Below are 17,539 nucleotides of genomic sequence, written 5' to 3'. Positions count from 1 at the left end.
GAAGCCAATTTTTTTATAAGTTCGTTAGGAAGTGTTCTCAGTGGCTAATACAAATTTTCCTGGTCTATCAATAAATTCTTTATGTTATCATCCACGTCCATTAAAATACACATCGGACGTAGCTTCCTGCCATACGTGAATTTTCGTCACAAGTTTTAAATGCGATGATTCCCTTAATTCAGACATTATAACGAGAGAGAGAATTATGACAACTGAGTGCATGTACTACACTACTGGCCATTAAAATTGCTACACCACGAAGATGACGTGCTACAGACGCGAAATTTAACCGACAGGAAGAAGATGCTGTGACATGCAAACGATTAGCTTTTCAGAGCATTCACACAATGTTGGCGCCTACAACGTGCTGACGAGACGAAGTTTCCAACCGATTTATCATACACAAACAGCAGTTGAACGGCGTTGCCCGGTGAAACGTTGTTGTGATGCCTCGTGTAAGGAGGAGAAATGCGTACCATCACGTTTCCGACTTTGATAAAGGTCGGATTGTAGCCTATCGCGATTGCGGTTTATCGTATCGCGACATTGTTGCTCGCGTTGATTGAGATCCAATGACTGTTAGCAGAATATGCAGTCGGTGGGTTCAGGAGTTTAATATGGAACGCCGTGCTGGATCCCAACGGCCCCGTATCACTAGCAGTCGAGATGACAGGCATCTTATCCGCATGGCTGTAACGGATCGTGCAGCCACGTCTCGATCCCTGAGTCAACAGATAGGGACGTTTGCAAGACAACAACCATCTGCACGAACAGTTCGACGACGTTTGCAGCAGCATGGCCTATCAGCTCGGAGACCATGGCTGCGGTTACCCTTGACGCTACATCACAGACAGGAGCGCCTGCGATGGTGTACTCAACGATGAACCTGGGTGCACGCATGGCAAAACGTCATTTTTTCGGATGAATCCAGGTTCTGTTTACAGCAATATGATGGTCGCATCCGTGTTTGGCGACATCGCGGTGAACGAACATTGGAAGCGTGTATTCGTCATCGCCATACTGGCGTATCACCCAACGTGATGGTATGGGGTGCCATTGGTTACACGTCTCGGTCACCTCTTGTTCGCACTGACGGCACTTTGAACAGTGGACGTTACATTTCAGATGTGTTATGACCCGTGGGTCTACCCTTCATTCGATCCCTGCGAAACCCTACATTTCATCAGGATAATGCACGACCGCATGTTGCAGGTTCTGTAAGGGCCTTTCTGGATACAGAAAATGTTCGACTGCTGGCCTGGCCAGAATATTCTCCAGATCTCTCACCAACTGAAAACGTCTGGTCAATGGTGGCCGAGCAACTGGCTCGTCACAATACGCCAGTCAAAAAAAATGGCTCTGAGCACTATGGGACTCAACTGCTGAGGTCATTAGTCCCCTAGAATTTAGAACTACTTAAACCTAACTAACCTAAGGACATCACACACATCCATGCCCGAGGCAGGATTCGAACCTGCGACCGTAGCGATCTCGCGATTCCAGACTGCAGCGCCTAGAACCGCACGGCCAATACGCCAGTCACTACTCTTGATGAACTGTGGTATCGTGTTGAAGCTGGATGGGCAGCTGTATCTGAAAATGTAATCACATGTCAGTTCTAGTATAATATATATGTCCAATGAATACCCGTTTATCGTCTGCATTTCTTCTTGGTGCAGCAATTTTAATGGCCAGTAGTGTACTTTCAAGTGCACCACAGATCACTGGAAAAGAGTGTACGTCATCTCGTTTATAAGATGGGTTAAGGACCAATTGCTCAGAACTATATATAAATATCCCTGACTCCATTTTGTAGCACGTTCCTACAGTATGTTCTGAGTTTGAAATTTATCACGTTCAGGAGCGAAATAAGTTGATTTCAAAAACTTCAGCTCGAACTCAGGAAAAGCGTGAAACATATTCTGCTCTTTCACAAACGCTGTCTTACCAAGTAAATGGTAGATGCAGAGATTTCAGAGACATTCTGCGAGTATCGCAATGACAGGGGAGCGACCACGCGAAAATCTAATGGAGAAGTTCGGAGAACATAAACTGGAATCTTTGGAAGAACGCCGAAGTTATTCCACTCTGGGTGTATTCAGAAAAGCAATAATAGAAGAAGACCATACCGCAATTTTGTTCCCACCATCACACACTGTCCGATTAAAGATATCCGGACACAAATTATTGGACATTAATATGGGGTTATTTCTCCATCTACTTTATTATAGCTTGAGTTTTGACGAAGGGACTGTCAATGAGGTGTCTGAATGTCTGTGGTGGAATGGTGGCCCATTGTTTTTTTCAACAACCGAAACCAGAGAGGGCACTGCTGTTGGACTCTGCGGCCTGGAGTGAGGTCAAGGTTCTAACTCATTCCAAATAAATGTGTTACATTAAGTTCATATCGAGATTGTGGGCAGGCCAAGCCATTTCAGGAATGTTATTGTCCACAAACTATTGCATCATAGATGCTGCTCTATGACAGAGTGCATTATTATGCCGATGTAAACAAACATGGTCTCCGAACTATGCCTCGACTGTACGCAGTAAACAATGCTGTATATAGTATTCTTTTCCTTTCATATTTAGCGTTTTCTTAAACGCGGCAAGGAGGCAACACCTTGTCCACGAATAACACCCTGTACTGTAACACCACCTTCTCTGTACTTCACTCTTGGCAATACACATGATGATAGGTAAAGTTCTCCACACATTCGACAAACCCAAACCATCCCATCGGATTACCACTGGGTAAAGTGTGATTCATCACTCCACATCATTCGTTACCAGTCATCCATTGTCCAGTGATGTTGCTCTTTACACTACCTCAAAAATCGTATAATACAGATTACTGAAATGTGTAGATTATGAGGAGAATTATGTCCCATTCTTTTTAACTTCATATGAACAGTCATTCTGCCAGCTGGACTTCTGGTAGCACTATGGCACTCACTAGTTTCCTTCCGCTGATTTTATCGCACTCCCTGCGCAAAGCTCGGCGGTTCCTGACCACCAGCACATCATGAGGTCTGCCTTTTCTTGTTTGGCTGTAGTTGTTCTTCCGCCTTTCCACTTCTCAATCACATCACCAACAGTCGACTTGTGCAGCTTTAAAAGAGTTGCAATGTTCCTGACGGATCTGCTATTCAGGTGACATCCAGAGACTAGCCCACGTTCGAAGTCATTGAGCTCTGCTGACCGATCCATTGTGCTGTTTCTTCTTCTGTACTGACAACACAATACCATGACGGGTGGTCAATTCCGCTTTACGTAGGGATGTTCGGATGCTGCTGATCAGATAGTGTATAACTCACGTTGAGGTCGTGGGGAAAAGATAAGAGAGACTAGGGCGCGTAGAGGTGAATACAGACAGTCAGTTTTCCCTTGCTTAGTGCGAGAATAGAACCACCGCATTTTAGTGGAGTACCCTCCGCCATGTACTGAACAGTGGTTAGCGGGGTATAGATTGTGTTAAAAAAAACGTGTTACACGTTCTTACAGGAGGTAGTATTGGTAAAAACTAGAAAAAAAGCTTATTGATTAGCGACTCCATGGAGTACTGTGTGCACAACGACCATATATGTTAAATTAAAAGAAAGGTCAGCGTTGGCCATAATATTGATGTTTTATTGATAGCAGAATCGATTTTCTATCACGTAGTGATCATCTTCAGTGCTGTACAAATTAAACTCAGACGCTGGTATTAAGTTATCACAATATTGTGATCGCTTCTCAGTTTTGGTTATTGATAACTTGATACCAGCGTCTGAGTTTAATTTGTACAGCACTGAAGATGATCACGACGTGATAGAAAATCGATTCTGCTATCAATAAAACATCAATATTACGGCCAACGCTGACAGTCCTTTTAATTTAAGAAAAAAAGCTTCTACAATGATAGTCTGGAAACCAATACCTGTTGTGATAGGGGTCAATCTCTTACCTCAATCCCACCTGTCTGTTACATAGATGTAGACGTTACAGGGAGTGCTGCATCCTGACACAACCTTAAGACCTCGCAGTCTCTCAGATCCACCTGGCTCCATTCGGATTGCGTCACATGCACTGGTCACACTTCCTATAATGTCTGCTCATTTTCGTTGCGTTAGGCATACACCAGTGCCTTTAAATATCCCCATAGCCTGAAATCCAATCGATTCACATCCAGTGAACGGAGACGCCATGCTACTGGGCCTTCTCGAATAATCCATAGCCCAGGAAACGTTGTGGTGAAGTGCTGTCGCACGATCCGAAGAAATGGGGTGATGTCCCGTCGTGCATAAACAACAGTCGATGTCTTTCTGCATGTGGGGTCTTGACTACTCATCGCTAATAGAGTGCCTAAGGAATGCAGCGTTCCCGGAATGCTATACAAAAATTCAAACAAATAACAGTAGTAGTTTTATTTCTATTAAACAACTGACAATGCTTAACTTTGGAGATACATCGGTGTCACAAATAACGTGCAAACAGTAATAGTTCTCGCTATAGGCAAAGTCCAGACAAGTAACTGTTAAGAATCACAATTAATTGTTCTGTAGCACGCTCCGCAAATATGTTCCATTAATGTGAGTATACTGAGGCGATCTCAGCCCCGAGGCTGGCAGGAGCGGCGCATATATTCACTTCTTTCAGATGTCGCTCCTGACGCGGCGCGGTCCAATTGCGCGCACCATTGGCCGACGTTTCCTCACTGCCTTCTCTAGTCTTCCGTTCGTCTTCGTCGTTCTGGCGCTTGTGGTTACGCCAGAACACTGCAAGGTTAACGTTCCCAAATGGCGCTAGTAATTCATCGCACAGGTGATACATAGCGCCAATTAACCAGTCTGTCACTGAGAGTTCCTGCCCAAATGTTGATACTGAAGTGATCCTGGAGGATTTGCACCTGCACAGACGAGCGATTTGTGGTAATTTACAATGCCACCTTTTGTGAATCCCGCCTGATCCACACATATTAGAAAAACGAATGTCCATAAATATGTATGTGTGTATGTTCCACATCTCCTCCTAAACCAGTTGATCGATTTCAACCAAACTTGGTACACAAGTCACTTACTGTTTGGAAAGAATCGCTTTATGGTAAGAATCACCTACCGGTCAAATTGGTGAGAGTGGATGTGAAAAATCAGAGTAGCGCAAGACGCCCGAACACCCTTACTTTAGTCATCCAGTATTTGAGAATGAGAGCACCTAGTGGCCTGCAACAAGCTTTACAGATAATTTGAAACCTTTAACAATTTTTTTCTACTGACGACCCCCCAAAACGATAAAATAAAAAAGTTTGTAACTTACCACTTTTCGCTTTTCATGCAGTAAAACTGCCGCATGAAGCACGACTTTCGATTTATTACTTCTTTACTACTAAATGTAATCGGGACACATTTTTCAGAAAATGTTAACATTTACCACTGAATGCACCAGCAAACTTATATCATTGTACGACACTTAGTTCAGGAGATACGACACCGTAACACTCAGAAGCGCGGTTTATAATTTCTTTGCTATTAACTCTATTCGCAACAAATTTCGCAGGCAGTATCGACATATGCCACTGAATGTACCTGCAAAATATATCATTGTATAACTTATAGTTGAGGAGGTAGAGTTTATCATTAGCGTGGTATTGAGCTGTGTGCATGTCTGTCGCCAGGCATAGCGTTTCTTCGCAGTAAGCATGTTGTGGAAGTGGCATTGTAATTGCCGGTGGCAGGTGAGTGTGTCCCGGTCACGAGTGCGGAGGAAGGATTGGTAGAGGCAATGGGATTCACGAAGGAGAAGGACGGCCTGTGGGGGCAGGGCCAGGTGGTGAGGGTGGATGGCTTTGGTAGGGGTACGGGTGGCGTCGGACTGCACTACACGCCTACAGTCGGGTATTGCCCTATTCCTGTGCATCCAGTTCCATTAGCAGTTTTCAGGAGGTAGTGCCCCACAGCTCGTAGATATCCGGAAAATATGTCATTAACGCCTCGAGCTGCTGATAAAATCTTTACTTAACGACCAGCTGCGGTGGACTGACCATCATTCGATTCCTGTATAGCAAATTAAAATAATACATAAGTAGGATTACAAGATTAAACTGCCACAGATCTGTTAACTGGTGTAATTGTTAATGACAACACACATCCAATAAAACACATACTCACTTAAATGCATTTACTGCACCATATTAGGCGAATATAAAATCATTGAAGTCAAATAATAGAACCATGAATTTTCACAGAAAATAAACGTATGACACTCCAACCAGTGTAACCCAATATGAACAAATTGTATCATAAAAACATTAATGCTTTACATCTATACAGAGTTATCTATTGTCGCATCGTAATATAAATTACATCATCAACATACAAACTGTGCTAGGCAGTGCAATCTTTCACGCTACATCAGCAGTCAGCGGCAATTCTATGATTGGATGCATTCCAAATAGAGTCGACTGCACAGCTGATCACTGTTTACTGGTAGGGCAGTAAATGTTCAAAGAGGTTTTCATACATAGATAGTGACTAGTACCTTACGATTATACAAGCTGTGTCATATACTATGCAAAAGTAAATGTGACAGTCATAAAAGATAGTCTGCATGTTCCATCTAATAGCAACTACCGAGTGCTGCGATCATAGCCGCGGTGACATAAATTTGAGTAAAAGTAACTGTTGTAACCGCGACAGGAACGGTCGCGGGGTTGCCGCTAACGAAAACGCGGCGGGACCGAACGGGTGCGGCCCGCGAACATATAAGACAGACGAACGGGAATGGAAGGACAAGCACGACGACAGACAACCAAGCGAGACACCAAGATCAACAACAAAGTATTAAGCAACGGGATCACAAGAGATAACCTCACGAAATCAAAACAACGTCCACTCGTAAACGGGAAGTAAGCACACAAAAACTGAACACGATGTCTGTAAGCGAGATATCAACCGACTGAACGCGAATACCAGACTCCCTCGCTGAGTAAGAGGCAGCCGCCTAAATACACGACAGGGTATGTCGCTATTGGCCGCTGGGACCACGTGCTCCTCCGTGGCGCCCTCACGTTAGACTCAGGGCCAGGAGAGCGCGCAGCCACGGCTTATGGCGCGACTGCTGCAGGGACTTCTAGTGGTCATCGAGTTCCATGTCGTCTGGCGGGGATTCGAAATACGCGGCGCTCGGTACCAGAGTAACGACATACATACACACAGAGGGCTAGCGCGCAACAAGCTACAGCTGTGTTTCACATGTGCACTGCTTCTGTCGTACAGTAACTTTTAAGGTAAAGGCGGTACAGATACATAACATGTATGCCTAACCGAAATTGTTCAAATTACATACGATATAGCATAGAACATTTAGTAAACTTACAATAGCTGCACACTTCATAGTTTTAATTCAGCATAATCCTCTGTTACTGTGTACAATTTTAATTGGTAATACATTACGCAACTGCCCTTTTTGTTTGTTGTATGGGATGTTGAACGTACTATTTGTCTGTGGAATGGCACGTGTTACCAACTAGTTAGAACTTCTCACCCACAGTGGAAGACTCTTAACGGGATTCGAACATCACATGGAATATAACAGCTCCTTCTGTACGAATGGGGCAAATCCTCAAGTGCTCACTGTGACTGGGTTGCTGTACGTCAGATAACTGACCATATTGTGACAGCAACGTCATAGCTTACGCAGGATCAATAACAGATCTATACGAATTGAAAGATGAAGCAGTTTCCTGGCTAAATGGCTTAGACATTAATATATAATGATTATACTTGCTGCCCATGTTCCTTAATCCAATTAACTTTATTCGTGCAAATTTCGTGTTCAGTTCATTCTCCTTTTTATTACTTATCTTATTTTTCATTTCAGTGTTCTCTTTATAGTTGATTTTAATGTTCATTTAACTGCTCATCTTAATGTACAACTTACTGGTCCTCTCATTAGCTCCTCTCACAGTCTGTTTTTACCGGTCTTTTACACCTCTATTGCATCACACATCGTGCTGTCGTTTTACTGCATATTTTACATCCATTTTATAGCAAACGCACATAAAGCTTGATGTACTTGTTTTCATACCTCCTCAGGTGGAGAAATTTAAATGTCAAATGTAACATGCATGTCCATGTGTTTATGCTAAACAATACATAAATAAGTCATGTAATATATGATGACTATTCGGTTAGGCACACATTTTATATATCTGTACTGTCTGTTCCTTGAAAGGTACTGTATGACAGAAGCAGGATACATGTGGAATGTGGCTGTATATCTTGTTTCACACTAGCGTCTATGTGTGTGTGTGTAAGTCGTTACTTTTATGCATTTATTTCTGTAACTGTCCGCCTCTGGTAGCTGAGTGGTCAGCGTGACGGAATGTTATACCTAACGGCCCTGGTTCGATTCCCTGCTGGGTCGGAGATTTTCTCCGCTCAGAGACTGGGTGTTGTGTTGTCCTTATCATAATTTCATCCCCATCGATACGCAAGTGGCCGCAGTGGCGTCAACTCGAAAGACTTGCACCAGGCGAACGGTCAATTCGACGGGAGGCGCTAGCAACACGGCATTTCCATTTCTGTAACTGTGAACACGAATGTAACAAGCTTAACAAGTGTAAGTTGCTGTTAGATTAACATGCAGACTATCACATTTACTTTTTCATAGTATACGACACAGCTTGTATAATCGTAAGAGGCTAGTCACTGTCGATGCACGAAGACCGCTATGAACATATTCGTCTCTACTACCAAACAGTGATCAGCTGTGCAGTCGGCTCTATGTGGAATGCAATGCATCCGTCCATAGAGTTAACGCAGATTGCTGATGTAACATGAAAAAGTGCACTGCCTATCACAGTTTATATGTTGAAAATGTAATTTATACACACTAACACAAAACAACCAACGCACCACAAAGAAATTATCCGAATGGGACGTAAATCAGTAGATGTGATGCACATGTACAGGCAAAACAATTATTACAGTTTCGGAAAAATTGAATGATTTATTCAAGAGAATGAGCTGCACAAACTGAGAAAGTCAGTAACGCGTCGATCCTGTTCTGGCCTCTATGCTAGCAGTTATTCGAAATGGTTCAAATGGCTCTGAGCACTATGGGACTTAACTTCTGAGGTCATCAGTCCTCTAGAACTTAGAACTACTTAAACCTAACTAACCTAAGGACATCACACACATCCATAGTTATTCGACTTGGCATTTATTGAAAGGGTTGTTGTATCTCCTCCTGAGGGATATCGTGCCAAATTCTATCCATTTGGTGTGTGAGAACGTCAAAATTCCAAGATGATTGGCGTGCCCTGCTCATAATCCTCTAAACTTTCTCCGTTGAGGAGAGATTCGGCGACCTTGCTGGCCAAGGAAGGGTTTGGAAATAACGAACACAGGCAGTAGAAACTCTCGCCGTCTGCGGGCAGGCGTCGTCTTACTGAATTTTGAGGCCAGGATGGCTTGCCATGAAGAGCAACAAAACCAGGCGTAGAATATCGTCAACATACTGCTGTGCTGTAAGGGTGAAGCGGATGACAGTCAGGCAGCTTCATTCACGTGGCGATCTAGCTGAGTTTGATTGTGATGGCCCGGAGGCTCAGCACGGGCGTTTCGGAAACCGCACTTGTCGAGTGTCCGACGAGTGGTGGGCGAGTGTCTTCCAGACGTGGCGAAACCAAGGTGAAACCACGTCCACACGTTGTGGCGTTGGGTTGCCACCCCTTATTACAGATATCGGTAGGCAGTGAACTGTGGCGAAACCAATATCAGACTTCAATGCTGGGCAGAGTACAAGTGTGTCTGAACACACAGTGCACCGACCACTGCTAAAGATGGGCCTCCACAGCCGACGATCCATACACGTTGTAACACTTATATCGATCAGTGGCAGGTTTATATTAGGTAACTGTGTATATAGATTAGATTAGATTAGTACCTGTTGCATAGATCATGAATACGACACTTCGTAATCATGTGGAACGTGTCGGGTAACACAACACCCAGTCCCTGAGCAGAGAAATCTCCGACCCAGCCGGGAATCGAACCCGGGCCCCTTGGCGTGACAGACCGCCGCGCTGACTACTCACCTATCGGGGCGGACAATCTACGATTATGGAGTGTGTGTTCTTTGTTAGTTAAGGTCATTGATTTGTGACAGTAAATTTAAAGTATTGTGATGTATATAGGGAAAAAGCTAAATGATGTTTAAAATAATGAAATTTTATAATATGTGTATGTTTAGAAGAAAAACTTTGTATCTTGGGTGCTGGTTCATGCTTAGGGCATTTGTGTTTGTAATATGTAAAAGCGTAGGGAAGTCCCTCCACAACGGAAGAGACTCGGCGCGATGTAAAAGGTGGTTTTGGTGGTCAAACTGAACGGATACTTGGTGGGAAAGATACGGAGTCAGTGGCTAGCCATTACACGGTGCACATCGACTGTGCCAAGGGAGGCAATTGTAAGCCGCTTTGCAAGGAATTTTGCCTCGGATGTGGATTTGGCTGTTGCATGGTACTCTCGGCAATAAAGAATGGCTCTAACACATTAAAAACCCGTCGCCAAGGAGAAATTGTATAGAGCATTCAAACATCAAGAACCGTGAGTACAATTAGGTTGCATGGTACTCTCGGCAATAAAGAATGGCTCTAACACATTAAAAACCCGTCGCCAAGGAGAAATTGTATAGAGCATTCAAACATCAAGAACCGTGAGTACAATTAGCCACCACGTCGCTTGCCACCACTACTTTGCCACTGCTCCACCAACTCCATGCATACAAATATGTATCAGAGTATGGACCAGTTGATTTGCGTGAGTGATTTTAACAATAATCCAAGTGCTATAAACCTATGTTTAGAACCCTAACTTTTATCCTGATCATGAACCAATGTAGGATCCCCTCCTAAGTGTTTAGAAAACCGAGTATCCAGTTGCAAATGAACTAGTGGTTTATTTATGTTTGTTAAATGTGCAAGGATTAGCAAGAGTTGAAGTTAGTTAGAATGTTGCTGAAGTGATCTCAGTTTATTGGGAAGCATCGGTTTGCAAGAATTCAGTGCCAGACTGTGTAAAAGCTACTAAAACACCTGCTTAACAGGTGATGAAAAAAGGCAAATAAGCTATACTCATTTGAAACTTAATTTAGCTTGATTACTATCATGAACGAATTTTTGAAGTTAATTGAGCATCAGTGTTGAATAATTTGCCTTGGAAAGAGTAAAACCATGCACTCTTCCAAGTGAAGTAAAGAATTAAATTTAGTTGAAGTGAATTTTGCTATTGAAATAATCATAGAGTTTGACTAGTGATACAATATCAGTTTATGGGTCAAAACCATATTCTTCTCATATTAGAAAGCTAATTGGAATATTACTACTACTAAGGAAATCTGATACATTTCTATAAATGGGAGTATAAACAGTGTAATTGTGTTATTATTTATTTTAATTGCAGTATTTATATGTCAGTTAAGTCGGAAGCCCCTCCTGGCCAATTTTAGTTCTGCACTTCTTGCAGGAACATTTCAGTAATGATCCAAGTAACAATATTGAGTGTAGCTCTTATTAGTGTGAGTTTGGTACGATTTTGCTTTCTATGATTAATGGTTTGTGCATTATTGGTAACTACTGCTATCCACAGCTTAAACTGCCCTGTGTCCGTTTGTATCCAGTGTGCTATTCATAGGAAATCTTAATGAAAGTCACTTCAACAACTAATATTCAATTTTCTAAAACATATATTTTCAAATTAATGTGCCTAATTGGGCTGGCGACCGTCCGATTTTACATTCGTATACGAAATTTACTTTTTTTATTAAACCCCAAAGTTTACAGCCTGTATAGTTTTCTATTAATTGCAATATATTCAAAATTACTGTCCGATGTCTTTATCCGTTAGTCAAACACGCCCGGTCAAAATTATAAATCTTCTCAGAGGGTAACATTACCTTGTGTCAGAGCAGGTTAGTGTTATACGTGGCTTTTCCCGGGACAGAACTTGAGGTTAGGCTGTTAGGGAAGAGTGACGTATAAGGACAGGCTATTGTTATAATGTGCCAATGTTAACACCACGACATCGGCAACTCCGAATGAAATGGGCACGTGACCGTCGCCACTGGATGTTGGAGCAGAGGCAGAGCGTTGCATGGTCTGGCGAATCCCAATACCTTCCTCATCATGCCGATGAGAGGACCCGAATCCGTTATCTTCCAGGGGGACAGTTCCTTGGCACCTGTACTGCAGGACGGAAACAAGCTGGCGGGGGCTCCGTCATGCTCTAGGGAAAATTCACCGTGGCATCCATGGGTCCAGTAGAGCTCGTGCAACACTCCATGACGGCCAAGGAGTATCGTACATCGGTTGCAAACCACGCACACCCCTTCATGACAATCATTTTTCACGACAGCACCAAGATAATGCGCCATGTCATAGGGCCAGGAGTGTGACGGTGTGGTTCGAGGAACAGAGTGGCGACTTCCAATTTATGTGCTGGTTCCCCAACTCACCAGATCTCAACCCGATCGAACACATCTGGGCCCTCTCCCTGGAATTTAAGGGAATTAGGTGACTTACGCGTTCAGTGTGCAGATGTGGTGCCATCCCCCTCCAGCGACCTACCAAGGCCTCATTGCTTCCACGCCACGACGCGTCGCTGCTGTTATCGCCAAAAGTGCTCATACCGGCTATTAGACAGGTTGTCAGAATATTCTGGCTGATCAATGTACGTAAGCGATCGAGGGCTATACGATCGCTTAGTATTAGTTCGTACACCATTTATAGTTACCCAAGTGACCTGTGTGCTCATTTAATGGCGTGACTAATAATTTGTCTGTTAGTGCATAGTGAATGGGTAGTAAATGTACAAAGCTGTAGTTTCTGTCTTTCTTGTCATAAAGGTGTGAACTTTTCGAACGTTTTTCATACAAGCTATATAAATAGGGATTTGATATACTTGGTGAGAGCAAGAGGTGGGGCCGTGTTGTAGGCGTGTCTTCGGCGGAGCACCTGCTGTCGCGGCCGGAGCTGCGCGCCTCTCTGTGGGCGACGGCGGGCTGCACGGCGGTGGGCAATGCGCTGGTGCTGCTGGGCCGCGGGCACGCCGCCAGCGCCGCCGACAACCGCGTCGTCAGCCTCGTCGTCCGCAACCTCGCAGGTCAGTCACAACTGTATGTTCTACACTAACCGACCAAAAGTATCCGGACATCTATTGGTGGACGTCACTGTGGGGGACGACCACCCTTTGCCTTTACGACGGCCTTATATCTGCTCGAGCCAAATTCAGTGAGATATCTGAGTGTTTGTACTGTTGTCGGGTGTCCAGTATGGTGTACTTGGTTTCATAACACGATACTTCGACAGTGTATCTTGACGTCATAAGCACCACATCAGGAACACTGTACATTTCATTCAACAGGTGCTGGAACTTCGCTTCCGTGACTAGGACCTTACAGTAAGCTTTGATGTGGTATCCCACTTCTACCTCTACATCTACATCTACGTGATCACTCTGCTATTCACAATGAAGTGCCTGGCAGAGACTTCAATGAACCACCTTCATGCTGTCTCTCTCCCGTTCCACTCTCGAACGGTACGCGGGAAAAACGAGCACTTAATTTTTTCTATGGGAGCCCTGATTTCTCTTATTTTATCGTGATGATCATTTCTCCCTATGTAGGTGGGTGCCAACAGAATGTTTTCGCAATCGGAGGAGAAAACTGGTGATTGAAATTTCATTAGAAGATCCCGTCGCAACGAAAAACGCCTTTGTTTAAGTGATTGCCACTCCAATTCACGTATCATGTCTGTGGCACTATATCCCCCATCTCGTAATAATACAAAACGAGCTGCGCTTCTTTGTACTTTTTCCATGTCATCCTTCAGTCCCACGTGATGCGGATCCCACACCGCACAGCAATACTCCAGAATAGGGCGGACAAGGGTGGTGTAAGCAGTCTCTTCATCAGAGTGCCCCTTTCTGATTCCGTTATGTTGAGAAAGTCAACCCGATAATGACTACTCTCTAAACCTACATGCTTTTTTCTGATATATTGATGACACATTTGTGGTGTGGCCACATGGGAGTGAAAGACTTCAGGAATTCCTCCATCGTCTGAACTCTTTGCATGTTAGTGCCAGGTGTGGCCGAGCGGTTCTAGGCGCTTCAGTCCGGAACCGCGCGACCGCTACGGTCACAGGTTCGAATCCTGCCTCGGGCATGGATGTGTGTGATGTCCTCAGGTTTGTTAGGTTTAAGTAGTTCTAAGTTCTAGGGGACTGATGACCTCAGATGTTAAGTTCCATAGTGCTCAGAGCCATTTGAACTATTTGTTAGTGCCAAATTTACTATAAAAGTGGAAGAGAATGGCGAACTCCCTTTTTTGGAAGTCTTAGTAAATCGCGACATCAACGGCAGTTTAGAACACACTGTGTACAGGATAGCCACGTACAATGGTTTGTACCGGGTGATCAAAAAGTCAGTATAAATTTGAAAACTGAATAAATCACGGAATAATGTAGATAGAGAGGTACAAATTGACACACTTGCTTGGAATGACAAGGGGGTTTATTAGAACCAGAAAAATACAAACCTTCAAAAAATAGCCGGCCGCTGGTGGCCGAGCGGTTCTAGGCGCTTCGGTCTGGAACCGCGCCACCGCTACGGTCGCAGGTTCGAATCCTGCCTCGGGCATGGATGTGTGTGATGTCCTTAGGTTAGTTAGGTTTAAGTAGTTCTAAGTTCTAGGGGACTGATGACCTGAGATGTTAAGTCCCATAGTGCTCAGATCCATTTGAACCATTTTTTTTCAAAAATGTCCGACAGATGGCGCTTCATCTGATCAGATAGCAATAATTAGCATAACAAAGTAAGACAAAGCAAAGATCATGTTCTTTACAGGAAATGCTCAATATGTCCACCATCATTCCTCAACAATAACTGTAGTCGAGGAATAATGTTGTGAACAGCATTGTAAAGCATGTCCGGAGTTACGGTGAGGCATTAGCGTCGGATATTGTCTTTCAGCATCCCTAGAGATGTCGGTCGATCACGATAGACTTGCGACTTCAGGTAACCCCAAAGCCAATAATCGCACGGACTGAGGTCTGGGGACCTGGGAGGCCAAGCATGGCGAAAGTGGCGGCTGAGCACACGATCATCACCAAACGACGCGCGCAAGAGATCTTTCACGCGTCTAGCAATACTTTGGTTTTTTTTTTTTGGTTCTAATAAAACCCTAAGTCATTCCAAACATGTATGTCAATTTTTACCTCTCTGCCTACATTATTCCGTGGTATATTAAGTTCTCAAATTTATACTGACTTTTTGATCACCCGGTATTTCCATACTGCAAGCTGCCATCATCCTCTTCAGCGTGAAAGTATGCTATGAAACTGGTACACAGGGACCGAACAATATGGGATGAAGAAAGCCTACCAATGGAGCTCGACCAGCTTAAGCACTTCTTCAACAAACAGACACGCTTTCAGGCAGAAAGTAGGAGCCCAGCGGACTGAAAACGACGAGGAGGAGAAGACAATGGCGTATATGCTGTACGCCGGCAAAGTAACGAAGAATATCGTTAGAATCCTTGCTCGACGTAAAAATTAAATGTTTTCCGTCCACCTCCAGAAACGTGTGCCCTAATAGCTACTGTGAAATAGGGCTTGGGGCTCTATAAATCACGTGTTTGCCGCATTCCATGAAGATACGGTAAGACATATATCGAGGAGACTGTGTAAACAATCGGAAAAAGATTCAAGGAACGCAGAAGACACATCGAACTTAAGCAGCCAACAGAATCTGCAGTCACGGAACACTGCATGGCTATAGTGGACTCCATGAAGTAAAGGAACGGAAGTGCTGAGACAGAACACGTGGTTTTGTGACTGTGTTATAAAAGAAATAGCCGGCCGGAGTGGCCGTGCGGTTCTAGGCGCTACAGTCTGGAACCGAGCGACCGCTACGGTCGCAGGTTCGAATCTTGCCTCGGGCATGGATGTGTGTGATGTCCTTAAGTTAGTTAGGTTTAATTAGTTCTAAGTTCTAGGCGACTGATGACCTCAGAAGTTAAGTCGCATAGTGCTCAGATCCATTTGAACCATAAAAGAAATACGAGTGGCTGACGGGCTAATGAGTAGAGACTCTGGGTCCACTGTCAGCAAAGCTTGGAACCGAGCACTCGGCCAACTAAAATCACAGCGTCGCCCGAGAGCGACTTTCCCTTTCGACGGAGGCCGCAAGAGTACTGAGGGCTCAGAGTTCGCGTCCAGCATCTGGTGCGGCGCCACCACTCCACTTGTCGCGCCGTGCGACCGGCAGTGGAGGATGGGAGTGTAAAGGAGGCCTAATGTCGCAAAGACGCTCATTCTATAGGTATCCATGAAGACGACGGCAAGGTACCCTGTCGAAATATCGTGTTACGAAAACGACTGCACGCGGGCGGATACACGACAACAGTGCAGACGGTTGATGCGTCGGGAAAGCCTAAGATCACACAGGTATCTGAATGCTTTTGCAGAAATGGCAGTCCATTATTCTTCATGATCCCAATCCAGAGTTGGTAGTGAAGGTAAACACTGCGGTCTGGAGCGAAGTCGACGTCCTAACTCATCCCAAAGGTGTTCCATTTGTAACATTTCCGATATTCCCTCACGGTCAGACTAATTTACAGTGTGAATCTAACAATTGCGTTGGTTCTGAACACATTAAATTTACATCGGCGAACTCTGACACAATATGGAATGGCTAACCCTGCGGGACAATGTACAGTTGGACATAACTCTCTGTTAGACGGCAGTTTACACGGGTCCGTGACACTATGTTGGTACTGACCTAGCTGTCATTGCTGCATCCCTGCAGGTAATTCGCGCTGTTCCAACCAATGAAACCCACCTGACCTTACATCAAGTATAGTTATCAGTACCCTACGCCCCAATTCTGCCTAATTAAGTTTTTAACACAACACGCCTGGGGAATATCAATACAGCTGCTAGTAAAGGGAAACTAATTCTGGTAGACTTCGGTTATACTGTGGAGTCCCAGTGACCTCAAATTAAGTGGTTGGACGTGACTTCTGAAATTTTCCCGGCTGCATACCCGGAAATTATTAGAAGAAGTGGTTGGACATTCGTCATTACATCGAAACAATTTGAAAGATAGAGCACCATCAGCTTGTTCAAACGCGAGTGTGTCGTTGCTAGTGGTACAAAATCCACACACGAAATTTCACTCAGGTAAGAGTTTATGCTTTGTGAATACCACAACGCAGTTAGTCTATATTGGAAAGATCCAATTAATGCTCTTTGCCACGTGAGATTTCTCACATCACGCAACGATAGTTATGAAAGTCGTAAATAAGTAATCTGGTATCCTGCAGATCAACGAATTCCACAAATTGCTAGTCGTGACTAAAGGGTCATCGGTCACGACAATATCACAAAACTGGAATAGTTAACAGCTTACCAGTATACGGAATACAGCCTACCTTCACAAACAGGATTGATGTGTCACACACTCACTAAGCTTCGCTCACCAGGGTCTAAACCTCAACA

General features: G+C 44.2%; 1 protein-coding gene across 1 annotated transcript in view; it reads left to right on the top strand.

The window, feature by feature from the left end:
• Positions 1 to 17,539, top strand: part of LOC124723077 (relaxin receptor 1) — a 414,738-nt gene that overhangs the window by 269,835 nt on the left and 127,364 nt on the right. The window contains exon 13 of the mRNA XM_047248253.1: positions 12,975 to 13,142. Within this exon, the coding sequence (XP_047104209.1) occupies positions 12,975 to 13,142 (168 nt within the window). The remainder of the gene's footprint in view (positions 1 to 12,974; positions 13,143 to 17,539) is intronic.

Source organism: Schistocerca piceifrons, chromosome X, assembly GCF_021461385.2.
Source record: "Schistocerca piceifrons isolate TAMUIC-IGC-003096 chromosome X, iqSchPice1.1, whole genome shotgun sequence".
NCBI classification, from domain to species: domain Eukaryota; kingdom Metazoa; phylum Arthropoda; class Insecta; order Orthoptera; family Acrididae; genus Schistocerca; species Schistocerca piceifrons.
The sequence above is the reverse complement of the archived record's forward strand: the minus strand, read 5'-3'. Positions and strand labels throughout refer to the sequence as shown.